General features: G+C 42.9%; 1 protein-coding gene across 2 annotated transcripts in view; it reads left to right on the top strand.

Annotated features, from left to right (window-relative positions):
* Positions 1 to 12709, top strand: part of LOC146866631 (uncharacterized) — a 457856-nt gene extending 445147 nt beyond the window's left edge. For both annotated transcript variants that reach the window (XM_085600089.1, XM_085600094.1), the window contains exons 5-6: positions 1489 to 1578; positions 12574 to 12709. In XM_085600089.1, coding sequence (XP_085456215.1) covers positions 1489 to 1578; positions 12574 to 12650 — 167 coding nt within the window. In that variant the 3' untranslated portion in view covers positions 12651 to 12709. The remainder of the gene's footprint in view (positions 1 to 1488; positions 1579 to 12573) is intronic.
* Positions 12710 to 18952: the final 6243 nt, after the last annotated feature.

Here is an 18952-nt window from a genome sequence, read left to right on the forward strand (position 1 = left end):
ACTCCTACAGTAACAGGATACTCGCCCTTTGAAGTTTTGAAGGGCAGAGGTCCGTTTACCAAAGATGAGCATGCATGAAGCAACCGAGGCAGAGTACGATCTCTATGGATGTTAAAAAGAAGATAAATAGTTGTAGGTCTAACTATAAAAATTACTATGATCAGAAACATAGGGTAAAGAGGTGATGTTGCAGGTTGGAGATTGTTAAAGTAATGGATCCAATGAAAAAGGAAATGGATTGCAGTAAACGTATAGGTCCTTTTGTAGTAGTGAAGGACCTATACCTTCACTACTAGATACCAGAAGTGTGTTGGAAGTAAGAAGCCTGAGAATGAGGTGACATGCATTGGTGGACGCAGACAGTAATTGATGGAAGATGATGTTGAAAACTCGGATGGTTGTGCGATGCCTAAAGCAACTGGAACTTTTACTTCAGGTTGGGGTGCTAGTGTAAGTGGGAGAAATGTACTTCTCTACTGGAGGCGGGTGTATAGTGCGTTCTCACAAATGGGAAGATTATGTTGTAGGGTGATATCAGATATGCAACCTATGTACATGATTCAATTATATGAAAAGCATGTATACTTTTGCTTAGGGGAGCTATATACAATAATTATATGAAATGTATTTATGGTTTTACATTATTTAGTGATATTAAACGCATTTATTTTTGCTTGTTAATGTTTTCATTGTTTTGTACGTTTTGCTATGTGTATCATTTTGTCAAGATCTTAATATTGTTAATGAGGACGATGTGTTGGGACGAGATGGAAGGCGTTTGAGAGAAGCTGCTGAAGTGTGCTAAAAGTGTTTCTATAAGCTGTAGGTGGCTGATGTTTTTAGCTCAAAATAATTATTCCTGCATCGTGTGAGCCTCCGTCCTTACAGGCAGACGAGATCAAAGCCACAGATCTGCTTCCCAGTCACTTAGGGTTTTCACGCTCAGCGCTGACAACCTGAAAAACTAACTTCGGATGGAGCCCGGAAACTAACGCTTAGCCTTTTACTCATCACCAACTCTTGAACTTTTTCAAGTATTCCCTTTGTCAGAAAAATTCCAAAAGGAAGTCTATCACAAATGTAAAACCAGTCTGGGTCTGAATTTTTGCTCACACTATATAGAACAAACTAATGCTCGTTCTTTATTTTATTATTCACGCCTACCTGCAATTTTTTCTTGGGTATGATACTCGTTTCCCGAGTCTACGCGCAAGTGTTGTTCGTAATTTTGGGTGTGTTTCCCTCCATTATGTATAGTTCTAGACTAAGTGAGAGCAGTCCTAGATCGTGTGTATGACTAGAAATCGCACAGGGGAAGTTGACATGTATGCTTAAGTGTGCACTTCTACAGAGTATATTAAATACCATAAAAGAACAGGCAAATAATTGTAATGGGCCTCCATCAGAATTCGAAAATGGGTGCAAGTGTTCTGTTTTTGTACAAATGTTCATCTGGCAATTTCTTACAGTTATCCTTATTTTCCCTAGGCCTCGGGAAGTTAGCATGTGTTCCAGCAGGTGGCGCTGTTGCTGCATCTACTGCGAGTGCTGCGGCTGCTGGCGGAGCGGCACCACCTGGTATGTACTTATACGTCAGTTTTCTTCTGGGATACGTTACGCATTATTTCTGTGTTTATTTACCGATAATGCACTTGTAATTCAAAAAGGTACTTGAATATTATCCAGCTATGCCAGATGAAATTATGCAGTGCGAGTGACTTAATTGCACAGAAACAAAAGAAAATGATGCAATTATATTATGTGATTACAGACAATCTTTTATTCTGTTGTTTTTTAATCTATTATAAAGAAATTGAAACTCCTAGGCTTTAGGAATCCCACGCACCTTGCGAAGGAAATGTTTTGTTTTACACTGAACCACTTCAACTTTCTTTATATATGTTTCTAGTGTTGCCTTGCCCGCCTGTAGTGCGGGGTTTGTTTCTCGGGTAAGAGGAAAGACCAAGGCAAATCGCTGTGTATTTGAGGCAGGGAATTAAAATATATATATATATATATCGCGTTTCGCGTGGAAGTCAGTGGAGGTTGCTCAAAATAAGTGTGCTGTGTTAAGATTGTCAGGCGCTTTAGAAAGGGCATGCTGTTGCGTGCAGAATGGCCTGGAATGATGTCAGTGAGTATTTGGGGAAGCCATCCGTATTGCTGCCATCACGTTGTGATAAACCCGGCGTATACCACTACTCTGAAAGCAGAAGGGAGGATGTTATTGAGTCGAAAGAGTTAAAGTGATATAGTTTGGCAAGGCAGATTAAAGTAGTACATTTCTGGCCCATTTTGAATCAAAGTGCTTTAGCTGATGGGACCAATGTGCTAGATATTCCTACAGAGAAGAGTTGTTCAAGCTTTGTTGAACCGTAGGAGGAGGTTGACTCATCTTAAGGACAACCTCGCTCCATGTCATCACAAACACTGAATCCGGTTCTGGTCTTTCATTTGACAACATAATGTATTCTGTTATATTCTTGGTGTCTTCCCATTTAAATCATTTGATGAAAACCTAATGGCAATGGTTTGTAGATGAAAAGCCCAGGATTGGAAGCAGTTTCCATGATTATATGGAGCTAGATGACCATCCTAACTAAAGGTATGTGAAATCTGTTTTTACTAGATTTAGTTTGAGGGATACATTTATCCAAATTGTGAGTTTGTGTATGAATATCTTTCGAGTTCTTAATTTTTCAAGGACTGGAAATGTTCAAGTAATTTTGGGTATCATCAAAATTCTGGTAGATGTCTTAGCTTTTCCTGGACTTTTGTACCAAGTAGTTCTATGTAAATTGAATGGGGAAAGTGTGAAGCCCTGCCACAGTGACTTGCCTTTTGGACGGGGCTGTTGTTGTTGCCCTTTTCCCTTCACTGCAGGCTCAGTTGGTGCTCCCTGCTGGGTACAGGCTCGCCGCTGCCGCCATCCCATTCCGCGGCCTGGAAGCGGTGCAAACTACACCTCCCAGGTGCCCCGGCGCCTATTCACGACACCTACGCGCCCGGAGGCGCATAAGAGACCGGTGCTCCCTCCGCGTCGCGGGACGCGCGCGGGCGGGCGCCGGGCTAAGCCCGGGCAAAGGGCGGGCCCTCTGTGGCCCTCAGAGGCAGGAAGAAGCAGAGCAGGGCCACATCTCTTGCCATCGGTCTGGAGGTACCGTTTCTTGTTATCAGATATGTTCTGTAGCTGACATATGTTTGCGTGACGGTATCCTCGAATTCATCCAACTATTCATCAGGACTTTGCTCGAGAGATATTTGATTTGAGATAACTGCAACTGACATTGTTATTTCACCCCGACTATACGGGCTCATACGGGAACTGTAATTATCACTGTCTATTTATTCTTTGCTGATTCTGTTTGATCACGGTCCACGGTTGGCTGCGTTTGGCTGCGGCCCCGTTTGCAGAGTACTGCCCTTGCCTCTAGGCCATCTAAATTCTATTATCCCGCAGTACGTTGTTTTTTGCCATTGTTTTATTTATTTTTATTTTCATTCTGCCCCGTATATTATAGAAATATCATGACTACCCGCGCAAGCCAAGGCAGGAAATCCGTGGTGGGAGGATCAGTTAGGGGGACCTTAGACCACTTCATTACCAGGGCTGCTACCGTCTTGGAGCAGGAGATAGCCATCGCTGAACGTCGTCTGTCCTTAGAGCCCTTGTTTCAAAAACGCTCGTCGTTAGGACATATCGTGGATGTACCTTCACCTCCTACCACCTTTATCTCTAACCCTGTTGTGCCCTCCGTACCTGATTTGAATCTCACTTCCCAGACCCCTACCGTCACGGACACATTAATCGTGCCAAATACTAACAACGGGTATACTTCCGATATCCCATATACCACTGACAATTCAATAACGGAACAGATTCCGATTAAAACCCTCAAGAAAGTTAAGAAAAATCCCCCTAGGAACAAACCTACGAGTACTAAAATCACCAAACGTAAGAAAAATATCAATGTCCCTCTTCCTAAACCAACCCTTTCAGCTGTCCAGACCCCAACACCTGTAGAATTTGTGCAGGACGATATCCAGATATGCCCACCATATCCCCCTAAATTGTTACTAGATATTGAGCATTTGGTGAAATCTTTACTCTCCCCTTTAGTGGAAAGAATGAAAAATCTTGCTGTCCAGCTAACATCCCTGGAAACAACTGTCAGCTTGCTTACCACACCCATTAGGGATTCCAACTTTAGTCTTCCAAAAAATCCCATTGACTCATCAAATGCTGGTCATACCTTCTCAGACCAAAAATTAATCCAGGTAACATCACCACCTAGAATGACAACTTTACCTCCAGCAAAGCCCATACAGGAAAATAGTGCCCTAGTTAGCAAGCATCCCACAGCTATCCCAAAGCATAACCTGATAGATCCCAATAATGGCTATGCCAACACACAGTCACTTTCACTAGGCCCGGAGCGAATGACCGACCACATCGACCTGCCGCCAGAAGCAGCTCCATATGTGGTGATTCTTGCTGGTGTTCCTGTACTCGCTAGAGACAAATCAGAGACCTATCAGGAACTTAAAAATAAGGTTGTATATTGGCTCACCAAAAACAGGACTCTCCCCAATGACATCAATGGGGAAATATTACATGTAAGAAGGTTGGAATGGGTTGGTTCTAGGCCAAAGGATATCAAGGGAGACGTAATTATTATAAACTTTAGAGACCGCAGGGTTTTGCGCCACATAGCAGATTGGTATACTTCTACTAGTGGCCCAGGTATTTCAACACATGCCCTAAGTTATTTCTACCCACGTTCTCTTCTGTTAAATCCCCCAAATTCACACATCTCATCCAGACCCAACGCTCAACCTTTTTACTCATCTTTCCCTACCTCAAATAGATTTGCCATCTTTTCGAGCTTGGACGACCTAGATTGACTTTCTCAGCTGAATAACGAGCCAAGTAAAACTGCTATCCAAAGTCCTTTTCAACCCTCTTTAGAGGTAGACCGCTCTCACCTTAAGACTAATACTATGAGCCCTGGCAACCTTGAAACAAATATAGCAACATCCACCAATGCTTATTCCTTAAACTCTGAGCACAGTCCCTCACGTGATGGCTTAAATACATCCCTGAATCAACATCAGACTGATGTTATGGTATGTCCATTAGATCCATCTGCTCCCTGTCAGCTAAATGACACCCCTGAGCATCCCAACGGTGCTATGAGTAGTAATATCGGCATCAACAATAAACCTTTGGCCGTAAGGCTCTTGTCCTGGAATGTGGCAGGTCTTCTCGATAAATTGTCGAACCCTTCATGGATCCAAATTGTCTCCACTTTTAGTATCATCTGTTTACAGGAAACATGGTCTAGTGATGAACTCCATCTTTTAGGATAGAAGACCTTACACACTCCAGCACTGTCGAGCCCGCATTGTAGGAATAGAGGTGGATTAGTGACTTACATATCTGTAGAATCAGGCATATCATCTACTAATTTTATTGGGACTGAAAATTACCAGATCATCTCTTTAAAAGGTAATCGTTATAATAACATTACCTTGGTCAACTTTTACAATAACATACCTAGTCCCCGTTATGACATGGTCCTTAACGGTTTAAAGGCAGATTTAATTAAAGTTGAGTCCCATCTTCAAACAGATATTTTGCTTATATGGGCAGGGGACTTTAACTGCTCCCTGTGTCCATTGAGTATGGGTGGCACCTGTGGTCTAGACTCTATCAGAAGCGACACCACTTCTCACTTCCTGAACACGACCTTAGGTGACCTTTTGAATGGGTTAATATCGCATTTCAATGTGTCATATGCGAATGAATTGTGTAGCCCTCCGAAACACTTTAAACCAACTTATAATGGGAGAGGCTGCCATTCCACAATTGACTATATCTTGATATCCTCCAGGTATTCAGAGTTTATTACCAATTGGGAGACACTGGACTGTGCCATCAGTGACCACTACCCATTAACGGCATCTATTAAAACAGTTATCACATCAAAGGACGATTTAAGGGTAAACCCGTCTTATACCCCGCCCATCACTTTGGGATGCACGATGGGACTCTACCTTAAATGGGACAAAGTGGTCCCTCCAGTGTTCCTTAACTCTCTGATTAACAATACATATGAGCATATCCAGACATGTCTGTCCACCTCAGAAAGCCCACAGGCAATCAGAAATGCCTTCTCAATTATTTCAACGGAGATTAAGAATTTACTCTCTAGAGTACCAAAGAAAATTCCACAGAACAGTGTAGGCTGGTTTGATAGATCATGTACAAAGGCCCTGAAACATCTAAAAACAAGCCTGCAAAATAAACCCCGTAACCTGCAGGAAATTAGGGATGCCAGACAAAAATACCGTGCAGCACGGGCGGCAAGAACCAAACAGTTAAAAGTAGAGGCATGGCAAGCGTTACAGGAAGCCTCCAACAATAGGGATAACACCGCCTTCTGGAAAGCTGTTAATGCACCTTTCCTGAAGGGTACTCGGGATACTAAACTTGAGATGGCTATACCCGCTGATATCTGCGTTGACCATTTTGGCACACTATACGATATAAGTGACCATATAGTCCCTACAGCTTGTCTGGATCCCCATCATAACCAAGATAAAGAGCTGAACGCTCCCTCTCTCTTTCCCTTAGACCTCACTTTTGACTGCACTGAGGTGCTCATGGCATTGACAGAAAGCCCCTCTGGGAAGGCCCCCGGTCCTGACTGTGTACCTATTGACGTTTTTAAAGCACAGTTGGACTTATGGGCCCCCCTGTTAACAAATGTCCTAAATTCCCTGAATAAAACAGGTTTTATAGACACATGGCCCGAAGCGGTCTTTGTCCCGATTTTTAAAAAGGGTGATAGGAACAACCCCTCTAACTACTGCCCTACTTCTTTGCTTGACTCCCTTATGAAAGTCGCAGGGCGTATTATTTTAAATCGGATGCATGACTGGTTGGGTGAACAAGACATAATTTCAAATTTACAATATGGTTTTAGACAGGGCAGAGGCACTATCGAGCAAGGTCTGAATCTGACCCTTATTATTGCAAAATATACTCAGGCAAGAAAGGGGAACCTTTTCGTGACCTTTGTAGACCTCAGTTCTGCATTTGACTGCGTCAACCACGAGTTGCTCTGGGAATCCCTGGTTGAGATTGGCATTGAGCCCCCCATTCTCGCCTTTATTAAAGAGCTGTATAGGGGAGCATCAGCACGTGTTAGATATGGCAGACAAGGAGAGTGCTCGGACAGGTTTTACATCAAAAGAGGCGTAAGGCAGGGCTGTATTTTAGCTCCCTTACTGTTCACTCTCTACATAAACTCAGTAGGCCAGTATCTTAATAGAAACTATCACGATTACCCCACTATAAATGGGAAACCCATACCCATATTACTTTACGCGGACGACGCTGCAATTATGTCACAGACCCGCATGGGCCTCCAAAGCGCAGTAAATGACTTTACAGAATTCATGTCACACCGAGGCTTAAAAATTAATGCATCAAAGACTTTTACCATGTCTTGTGGCCTGGGAATAGGGAAAAGAAAATGCTCCATTTTCATAAATGGTAGCAAGCTTGAAAGTGTTGATAGGTTTCCCTATTTGGGTATTACCTTCGAGAAGAAGGGCTCCTGGCGGGCTGCCGCCCAAGCTAGAGGAGTTGCCTTTTCTAAAGCTATAGGAGCACTTATTAATTTCTCGAAAAAACTAGGGGGACGGTCGATCATCCCCTTATCACAGATCTACCGTGCCAAGTGTGTTTCTACAGGCATATATGGATCTGGGATTTGGGGTATTGCTCAGGCAGATCTCATACAACGCTCTGAGAACCGATTCCTACGATACCTTTTGGCCACACCACCTGGCACTTCTGTTTCTGTTATGCATAAAGAACTTGGTTTTACATATATTATGGACATGATAAAATCTGCACCCATTATACTATGGCATAAAGTGTGGACTACTCCTGAAACACACTTCAACAGGGAAATTATTACGGACTGTCTCAGCCTGAGTAACGCGGATCGATTCAAATGGCTGAACTATGTCAGAAATATGCTACACGACATGGGACATTCAGAATTTTTCACTGATCCCGCCACCCTAAATAATATCCCTAGAGTGACCTTAAAACGTTTGGCCATCAGCCACCTGGCAAATCGACGCTGGATCATTGAAAACACCAAGTATACTGTGCTGGAGCATCAACTCTGCACTACTGTTGAAGGGATGCAACATTATCTTTCTGTAATTCCTTCTCCATTTTCCCGTATGCTCGTGACCCGTTTCCGCCCTGATACTTTCTTCAGACTGTTGACATTCCCTAATCAGAACTGTTGGTCGAGAAATTTGGAGAAATGCCCATGTGATGGCCTGTCATCACAGTCCAACATCCACTGCATCCTATTTTGTAAATGTTATCAATTGTCAAGGGTTACTTATCTGAAACCACTGCTCAAATCCTGGGGACTTCGTTCCTGCAGGGCAGCCTATCTCAAAATGAAAGCTTTAGACAGCCCTCTAGCAATCGCAGTGGTTTCTCTTTATTTAAAAAAGATCATAATGACCAGGGCTTCTATGCACCCATAAAAGAATATATTGCTTTTATGCCCATTAACTGAATTTGATATGTTCACTATCACTTTTTTAAAACTTTTTTTTCATTTTATGATGTTATAATGTGTTTTTACTGTACTTTTATGATAATGCTTTTGCATGTTGAATAAAGAATTTTGACTTGACTTGACTTGAATGGGGACGGAGATCACAACGATCCATGTGGATAGAAAGAAATATAACCAGTTTTTCAATTAACCTCTTATTCACAATCTATTGTGCATATAGTCTAGTGTTGTGTTCGGTTGTGTTGACTGGAACCGACATGTCCAACAGGACTCGGAGGTATGATTCACCTGCATCTGCAGCTTTGAACATGTAACCTAGTATTTCAAGGGTCACGGTTCTCGATTGGACAGAGTAGCTTTGCCTAATGCTTCCCCCTGCTTTAAAGCCGAACACTGTATCGGAGTGAGCTTCTTAACCTTTGTCAAGAGTACCAAGTCAATTCAAATTTTCTGGTACCAAATGAGTTTCTTTACCTCCTCAACAAGGCCTTGTGGTATAAATCTCCTTGTGTGTACTTGTACACACTTTGTGCTTACATAACAATTGACTGTTACTTTAGCAGTGGCATTAGAAGCTATGTAGTACAATAACTTAACTTAAAAATTCTTTAAAGAGACTGGGTTAACAAATCAAGAGTTTTGATTCTAGTGAAGCTGCACCCGAAAAGAGTCCTTTTTAGGTCAAGCCTGGGCAGCGCACGTGCTGCTCTGCGAGCCATGCTGTGTTGGGAGTATGAAATAGAAGACCTGCCCATTCTCTGCCATTGGCTTGTCATTCTCTTTCGTAAATGCTGGCTTCTGATTCGTTAAAAGGCGTTTTAGTCCCTCCTTAGTACTGCCTTGTCTTCATTCATAACCTTCCATGGAGACTGGACCTTTTACTTCGATTGTTACACGGTGAGTCTTTTTTAAGTCTGTAAGCAGTATTTTCGTTAAGTAGTTTCTCCTCCTGCAGGCACAGCATGCTTTCCTGCACCATTCAGCACGTCATGCACGCTTTCACTTTCTAAGCATCACGGGACAATGGCATCACTTCTTTGCATAGGTCTAGCATTATAAGAGTTTGAGCTGTTGGCATTGTACATGATGATGCCTTTTATTAATGTGTTAATTATCAAAACATCTAAATAAAAGGCATTGTCATTGACAATGCCAATAGCTGAAACTCTCGCAAATATGAGACCTTTTGCATTGCAAATGCTTGTTGTGAATTAGTGCAAGTTCTTAAAAAAAGTTTGAAAGAAATAATATAAAGTTTAACCCCCAGTGTTCCTTGGGAAGAATTAGGTTAAGTTATTTGAGTTACTAAATAACTATACAGCCCCACTCGAGCCTTCAGCTGTCTGTTTTACAAGACATTATCATTCACGTTAGTGGTTTTGATGTCACCAAGAATACATATTCCCGCATGCATAGGTAATTGAATGAAAGCCGCGAGCGGAAATACGTCCCCAGGGCCCTCCTTAAACTGTTGTGTGCAGCAACAGTTAGATTGGATACAAAGACATTAGAAAATTTAGCAAGAACTACTTTAGAATTGTCCATCTACAAACGAAAATTAATGTGGATACCAGTATTTCTGCGTTCACCAAAATGGCATGTATTGTGTTAGGCATGGAACTTTTCAGAGTTATTCTGGACACAATCCTGACTTGAGTATTGGAAACAGCTTTTGAATCCTGTCCCTTTGGGTTCTTCATGTGAAGGATGAATATTGGGAGCCGCCATTAGGTCAATGATTTTAACCATTTTTATTAACACTTATCTTGGTTCCTTATTATCTGCATTTTAGTCGTTTGTATATATTTATTGAAGACAAGTTATGTCTGTAATTTTCTTTGGAGGAGTTCGTATTGTTCTCCAGTACTTGAATTTAATCTGGATTTTTCCATAGTTTACAGCTTATAAATGTTCTCAATCATCGGATTCTTTGCATTATTCATTCACCATGGAGTATTCCCACATGTAAGGCACCCTGGAGCACAACTTGCTTATTTCTAAATTTGAAGCCACTGTAAATAAATAAAAATAACATGCTTATAGAAGGCAGTGTTTTTAGATGTTTGAAAACGCCATCCTAAAATGGCATTTTAAGTTGAAAGATAAAGGGGAATATCGCTTCTTTGTTTACTAAGGCTGTCAATAGTGACAACTGCCACTTTAGGGATTAGACAATACCTGTACCTACCCTGCACTTCCAAATCAATTAGTTTAGTTTCAACTAGTTTAGTTTCATCTGGTTGAGGTAGGTCTGTGAACGAAGCAGCCTTCTCAAAGTCTACTTATGACCGGGAAAACTGAGCTTTTATATACTTGACTTGTCCTCTTAGGGCGTTGCCTTGGTTTATTGTTTCTAGCTTTTCTTCTGAAGGTAAAAGGCTTATTTCTCCTTGTCTAGTTAGGGTATTTAATATGACAACCATTTTTTTTGTTTTTGCACGTGCCCCTCGTCTAGATTGCGGTGATGTTTGTGTCATCTGCCTTCCTCTCCCTCGCTTCTTTTAGAAATATATCTGGAGATGTCATGTGCGCCAGAGAGTGGGATAAAGATGGGGTTTGTCTCCAGGCTTAGTTAAGAGACCTAAGGGGGCAGGAAAACAACTTTAGAGTTTTTCATTCAAATCCTCCTCTTTATCCTTTGACACGTCCAGTTCTTGCTGATTTTAGGAGACCAACATGGATTATTGTCACTCATGCCAATTTCAAGGAATTCAATATCTTGTGCTTCAGAGGCCTACTTTTCTATTAAATGGGGCAGTACTGTTTGACATTCAGACCTCTTTTTTTTAATCTAGGGTCAGTCAGTTTCGCCATTGAGAGCTTAGACCCTTACACCAAGCTTGATATCCTGGGGACAAAAAAAACAAGAACCCCTTCTTACTCCAATGTCTAGCAAGTTCCTTTCTGTTCTTACCACAGAGAGGGATGGTGAACTATCAGAGTACTGAGCTGCATACCTGGCAGCACTTAATCTTTGCCGGTGGGTCCCAAACACACTTCTTTTTGGGTACCAGCACTAATCTTTCCTCCATCAGAGAAAAGCCCAAATGGGGGAAAGAAAATGATAGCGAGACAGCAAAACAGTGACTAAGGGAAAAAGCAGGAATGAAAAAGAACCTGCAAGAGTGAGCTAAAGAGATGGAACGTCTGGTGGTGGCTGAAACAGATATTAGGTGGAATCGAGAGTACCCTGACTCGATATTCAGCACCCCTGATATTCGTTGCCGTTTGCAACGGGTTATAAAAATGGTTGAAAAGTTACACTTACTCCTGGGTGGTCTGGGAATCTCGTACAGAGCTTGTATATCCCCTAGAACGAAGAAAGCAGTCCTATAATTAAGATTCTGGCTTAAAGGAGATGAGACTGTCGATTGTATTGGATACATCGGAGCTTAGAGGGGGCACAATCTGAAATTCATAAAGAAACAAAGATGTGACCAGGAAGAGCGCTTGCTTCTAAAATCCAAGTTTACCAATGCAGACTAGAATCCAGCATACCTTGTTTTACAAGAAAGAGATTAACAATTTGAAACACTAACCAAGAAACTAGCACATCGCCAGGGCCGGCTTTAGGGCAGTGCCACTGGTGCGACCGCACTGGGCGTTGACCTGTGGAGGGGGCGCTAACCTCAGAAGGGGGCGCTGTGTTTAGCAATAACGTATGTTTGGAGAGATGAGGGGTACTTTTGCCCGGTGTTCAGTAGAGAATCTGAAGAGGCGGTCATGGGGTATTGGGCATGGGGGCACCAAAAATGATTGTCACACCGGGCGCCACCAGCACTAAAGCCGGCCCTGCACATCGCCATCAGAATGTCAAACGGCTGTCCACTCCAGTGGAGCTCTTTGTGTATTTCAGATCTTGATGCCAATCACACTTATTTTGAAATAGCATGACCTTGTTTTAGTAGTGTACAAATTAGAGCATAACTTAATTACTCGATTTTATTTGTTGCAGCCGAAAAGAAAGAGGAAGAGAAGAAGGAGGAGTCCGAGGAGTCTGATGAAGATATGGGATTTGGTCTCTTCGATTAGACCTACCTTTCTGATGAACATCTCTTGTTAAAAAAAATTATTAAAAATAGCATAAATGTACTGGCATCTGTACTTTTTTCTGGAAATTCAGTGCTACCTTTGTTTCCAGGTCTGGCCATGGCACATGATCTTGCTCTTAACAGAAAGTAATTAGGAGGGATTAAGAATATTTTATTAATTCATTCAGGTAAAAGTATGGTTGCCTTTTTATTTGATGGCATCAAAACTAAAACGAAGTTTGTGCTTTACAATTAATGTTTAGCCCAGTACTTTCAAAATATAAATTCCATCCAGTTCACTGTTGCTTATTTTGAACACTCCTCTCTTAAAAGAAACCAGCATTAGCAAAGCCTCAGGTTCTGTTGTATTTTGATTGTTTTCCTTACGCATAACAGCGAACATTTCTGACCTCTAAATAGAATGGCTTGAAATGTATTAATCGTGCTTCAGCAATTCTGTTAGGCGGTTTGCATATTTTCATTTATTAAAATTCAGGTCTGTTTTTTTATTTTTATTTTTACAGAGCGCATAGGGAGCCACAAAATCGGCCCTGTTTCAAGTGAAAAAAGTGTGTGAAACATGTGAAGCAACTGCTATAGTGGGTTAGTGGATGAACTTGGAATACTCATCTATCGACCACTGTCAACAAAGCAAGTGTGGCCTGGAACGGTATGCATTTCTACTGTGCACCGGCATCACTCAAATTTTATTTAACATTTTCCAATAGAAACTTTTTCTGAACAAAAAGATAAAGTAAAAAAGCAATAGGATGAGTTACAAGCATGCTGGAAGTGCAGCAATTTAATACTTTATAAGAGATAAAAGCTCGATGGTTAGTCTGCATTGACGTCAATAAATTTGGATGTAGCAGGAGAGTGAGTCATCTTGGGGCGTGGCTGCTCAAAACCGCTTCTAAAAAAACAGCTAACAGATCACATTTCACGGCTGCAATGTGTGTGTAGAAAGCTATTCAAATGAAAGGATTCTTTATTAAGTCTACAAGTATGGTGTGTGACTGAGTTGCATGTAGAAATGTGTAAAAGCTTGTGAGAATGTTACAATGCACTACAATTAGCTGAAGCAGCTGCAGGAAAGGCAGGGGCAAGTCACGAAAGTGGGAGGCCAGAAAGGAGGTTGGAGGCGCATAAAAGAAGCTTGTGTTGCCAATCACAAAAGAAGTGGAGAAGAAGAGATGCAATTGGAATAACAGAGGAGAAAAGGCGGAAAGGGAAAGGGTGAGCAGAGCGGGAAGGACAGATGAAATGCACCGGGCTTGTCCTTGCAGGGGAGCTTGATGGACCGGGGATCTTAGTGTAGAGTCACCAGGGGATTCCAACTCCTTTCCACTCGCCCTTTTTCCAAGCTCCAGAAGTGAACATAAGATTTGCTCCCAAGTAAAGAAAGGGCCAGCATCCAACCCCCAACTTGTGGCTGGTTTAAAGGTCTGCATCCACACCATTAAATTGAACAAATGGTAGAGGGTGTTTATAATACCCTTGCTGCCCTCCAGAGCCATCTGTCCTGTTCTGAAAGGCAGCGTGAAAGCCACCCTTCTGCCGCAACAACAGAGTCAATAAAGGTCCAATGAGCAGAACACTTCAAGAATAACATTGCACAAAGTAACTTTTTAGGTCTCGCCTGGCGAAAGCAGCGCATGCCCTGCACTCGTCAGAGAGACCTTTTGTAATCGATTCTGCCAAAGCCTTACATGCACGCGTAGGGATGGACAAAGATGGATGCTCTCACCATTTGTCCAAACCGAACAGCATGCGCGTGCATGTAAGGACAGTGGACAGTCCGCCACCATCTTGTAAACACGCGTGCTTTCACTTTAAACACAGTTTAAAGTGAAAGCACGCCGCCATGCGCGCGTGCGTGCACTGCGCGCTAGCCGTGCCGACCTCCCTTGTTTTTCGAAGAGCTGCATTTTTCCACGAACAGGCTTCATCAAAACAATGTGGAACAATCGGTGAAAATACTGCTTATGTTTAGTCATTTTGTGGCATATTTGTCAAATCAAATTATGCAACATGACCCCTCGTTAGCCATGCTGTGTTTCCTGGCAAAACGCGTGAAATGTGTATTTCTTTGTCAGTTTCTGACAAGGTGCATCTATCCTTCGTGTCTTCCGAGGACCCCCGCCTGAACTGTTATTTATCTGTCTATAAAACCCCACAGCCTGCTCCCTGCAGAAAGTGCTGGCGGTGTTTAATAGGAAGCCAAGTGTCTGGCTGGCCCCAATTAAAACCCCGTGGTTAGCTGGCATTCCTCCGCAGCGTGTCAGACACCGAAAAGAGAATAAATTGCATTTAATTAATGCTTCTCGGTGACACTGATCAGAGGCTGGATTTAAGGACAGTGAGGAAAGGGGCGCCCTCACCCCTATGTTTGTTTTTTCCATCTTCGATTGCAGGACTGCCGTGATGGTATTGCATTTGCGAGGGGGGGGAGAGGGGCGGCGCTCGGTGAGAACTCGACTGCGCTCCCAATATTTGTTTAATTCATTCACACAGAATTTAATTTCAAGTGAGCCGTACTGTGCCGCAATTAAACAATAATAGAGTGTAGCTTAGGTAACGGATGCATGCACCTGAGCTGGTTTAATTTGAAGATTTATATAGCGCCGCTTATCCTCGGTGAGGGCATCCAGGCGCTGTACACGGGCACAATGAGGTTAAGTGAATTGCCCAGACTCTCAGGGCGTTGGGAGATTAGAACCGGGACCCCTGGGTCCCGAGACAGCAGCTCTGTCCGCTGTACCACACCCTCTCCTTTCAGCTGTACCACCCAAAATATATATATACATATAAATATTTTAATTTGAGAAATGTGCCCGATCGTAAATGGTGCGAGCGTCGTTCCAGGGTTTGGAAAAGCCACTGCGCATATAATGCAGAATTTGCAGGTACCGTTATATGTTTATTTTTGGGCGGGGGGGGCTACAAATACTTTATCCTTTAAATCGACTGATATTTTTAATATGCCGTCTTTCCGTTTTTTCTACAGATATCGCGATATTAATGCCCTGCACTGGCTGGCATGAGTGCTCAGTGGAAAGGATTTTTCTTTTTCAAAAACCCAACTTCCTCTTAATCTGAAGGTTTTGCTTTTAGCAGAAATGCCAGAATGACACTAAGTTATAGATATTTTCTATCGGCTGTGGTACTCCTTTCTTCAACCCTTAGAAAGATGAATAGCAGCGTCGGCCCTGCTGGACCACGATTCTGTGCTCTGAGGATTGCACACTGACCTCCGTAGCACGCGCTCAACCCATTGAGCCTCTGCAGGGGACCACTCTTGCTAGAAATTCGGGTCACATCGTCTTTATTTTGCTACAACCCGTTCTCCAGGGATTATTAATGCATGAGTTTGTGAAGTGTATTGAAAAGTAAACGATAATCAGTTACTTGATAGACTCAAAGAAGTAATGTTTTATTCACAGGCAGGGTGGAAAAATAAGACTAAATGACATTGAGTGCAATTTAACAAATGTGAACTTCTGACAGCAGTTAGTGATATTACGCAGACCTTTCGCTGATGGACGATGCAGAGAGAATATTGTGCGCTATACATCGAGGGTGAACATAATTTTTAAAGCCAAAAACCAGGACGTTTCCCTAAAACAGGACTACAATTTTACTTCAACCCAGCGCTCAGAATGACAGCGCTTCTCAGCAGAGAATTATTGAAGAGGCAGGAAGAAGACACCTAAAAGCCTTTTTTAAGCCATTAGCATGCATGTTCATTAAATTGCTTTCTTATAACAGCTGCTAACTATACCTGTTTTGCAAAACATAAAGATACCTCCCGCCGACCCTCACTAAAAACCGGGATAGGAGCTTAATTTCCTGAAATAAACCTGGTCTGTCCGGACAAACCCAGGACGCCTGGTCCCAATGAATACACCGCGCACCTGCGAGGGGCCGAAAACAGGTACATTGTGCGGAATCGGACGGCGGCTTGTGCAACCGGAGTACCGCAGAAAGGAAATTTTACCCCTCACCCCCGCACACACGAAGAAACGCAGCAGCTGACCCTGTCATCCCAAACAGGGTAAACCTGTTAAACTGCAAATTCGTCCTCTTAAATGCACTACAAATAAGTGTTCGCAATGGAAGACCTAACTCCCCCCCCTCTTTCGTATCTAAAAAATCTGATGGGGAGTAAATAACTGTGCTGACGTCATCAGCAAATCGGTGTGCTAGCGGAGTTTGATTTTGTAGGCAGATTTACTCCCTGTTCAAGGTCCATGGACCCCCCCCCCCCCGCCGGGGTTCTGGGGTGCAGCAAATACGTTCTCTAAGTCACTTCCCCAGTGCCTACATCCTAAGTAAGTATTTAAAAGCACTTCAGTGAGTATACCAAGAGGGTGGAGACGAAGTATCACAGCCCCCCACATGTAACCCTCACTGCTGTTTAGAAATGGCCAGCCCCGCCCCGAAATCAAGCTCTAATCTTGCTGAAATCACAGCGGTGTGTACTCTAAAATGTGTGTTCTTCGTTACAAACATAATAGATTCGAAAGATAACCCTCCGTTGGTAACTAAGTGTCACCGCAACGTTTTCTTTCTTCTGCAAATACATTTCAAAAGAGATTGAGTTTTCCTCTCACGACACCCACGCCTTCAAAAGGCTCATTGGTGTGCGCGACCCCTTTTATTCTTTTGGGGAGGGGGTGTGGGGGCTGACCAAGGGCTTCCGGCATTCGAACTGTTGGTTTAAACACGATTGCAGCAGGCACTGGAGCCGCGGGGCTGTCCTGCCGCCTTTTCAACCCTAAAGTGTCTCCGTGCGGGATATTAGAAGAGGGCGGAGCTGTGAGGGGCAGTGTCAGGTGTGGTTAGGTAATCCACTTTTACTTTTCAGTCTGTTATTTGGTTTCCACGTTATAAATCGTGGCCTTCAAGTTCTCCAATACAAGTAAAAACAAACCTTGTCAAAGCCAGTAGGTCTCTTCTATGCTATTGGCTTTGTGCCGTAATCTTTTTGTCCTGTTGTACAGCAGTGTGGCTAAAAGTAAAGTTAGGAAAAACAAGCATTTACAATGCAATAGGTCTCGCATTTGCACAAGTTTAAGTGATTGGCATTGCGATTTTGAAAAACAACACATAAATAAAAAAGCATTGTCATTTACAATGCCAATAGCTCAAACTCTGGCAAATGCGAGACCTATTGCATTGCAAATGCTTGTTTTTGTTGCAGCTGATCCACTGCAGCCGCTGTCCTAGAATAATGAGGCGACACCCATGAACCTGGGCCATAAAATGAGTCCTAGCAAACTGGTCATCGGAGGACCCTGAATTGATCAGTGGTATAATTGAATTCTGGAAATGAATGTTCAATGGTCAGGACACGTATGGATAGGGAGTAGTATGGGCGTATGGTAGATATGGTCGAAGTGACATTGAAGGAAATTTAGGTCACTCGGTGTACATGATTGAATGAGGCATGGCTACTGGAAGTAGATGGTCATCTGACATGCCAGATTGACAGAATGTAAGGAATCATGGCTTCTGAAAGATCGTGACTGTTAAAGCACGACCACCTGAAGTGGATGGCAACCCAGCATTCATGATTAAAACTAAAGCTGAATGGACGGTGACTGTTATGATCATGATCCCAGGTTATGCTTGGATTGCTCATGAGTGAGTTAAGTATGGCTACTTCAAGTGTATGGCCACCTGGTGTGCTTGACTGGATGTACTGTTTGAAGGTAGTGGTCTGACGCGTCAGTAGGACCAGGCAGGCATTTTATTCCACCCAGCATTTCCTTAGCGATCAGGAGCCTTAGGAGGTCTGTTTTGAAAGCACAAGGGCACTCCTGGTGCCTCTGTCACTTTTCTCAGATCCCTGATGTTAACTGCAGCAGGCATGGGGAGGCTTCAGTAGAGAGAGAGAAAGGAGGAGGAAGGGTAAAGTAGAGAGGATGAAGACTGAGAGGAACGAGACTGAGCAAGGAGGTTAAGGGAGCAGGGCTGGTTTGAGGATTTTGGTTCCCCAGTCCGGTGCTGCGGGTCAGCTGGTAAAGGAGGGTGTCTGGCAGTGAACGTTGATCAGAGAATAGGATGGAAACAATATAAAGCTATCCCTTTGAATAAAGGGAACAGGTGAACTTAGATCACTATAGGTGACACTGAACTGAAATTGCGACTTTTAATCTTCCAATTAAATTGTGTTCTATGTTACTTGGACTCTGTGAGCAACCGGGTTGGGGTTCTGTTCCTAGGGGAGGGAGCTAAGAATGAATGGGGTAAAACAAGGGAAAAGAAAATGGAGAAAGGGCAAAAGTCATTTTAGGATAA

This window comes from Triturus cristatus, chromosome 1_2 (genome assembly GCF_964204655.1).
Source record: "Triturus cristatus chromosome 1_2, aTriCri1.1, whole genome shotgun sequence".
Taxonomy (NCBI): domain Eukaryota; kingdom Metazoa; phylum Chordata; class Amphibia; order Caudata; family Salamandridae; genus Triturus; species Triturus cristatus.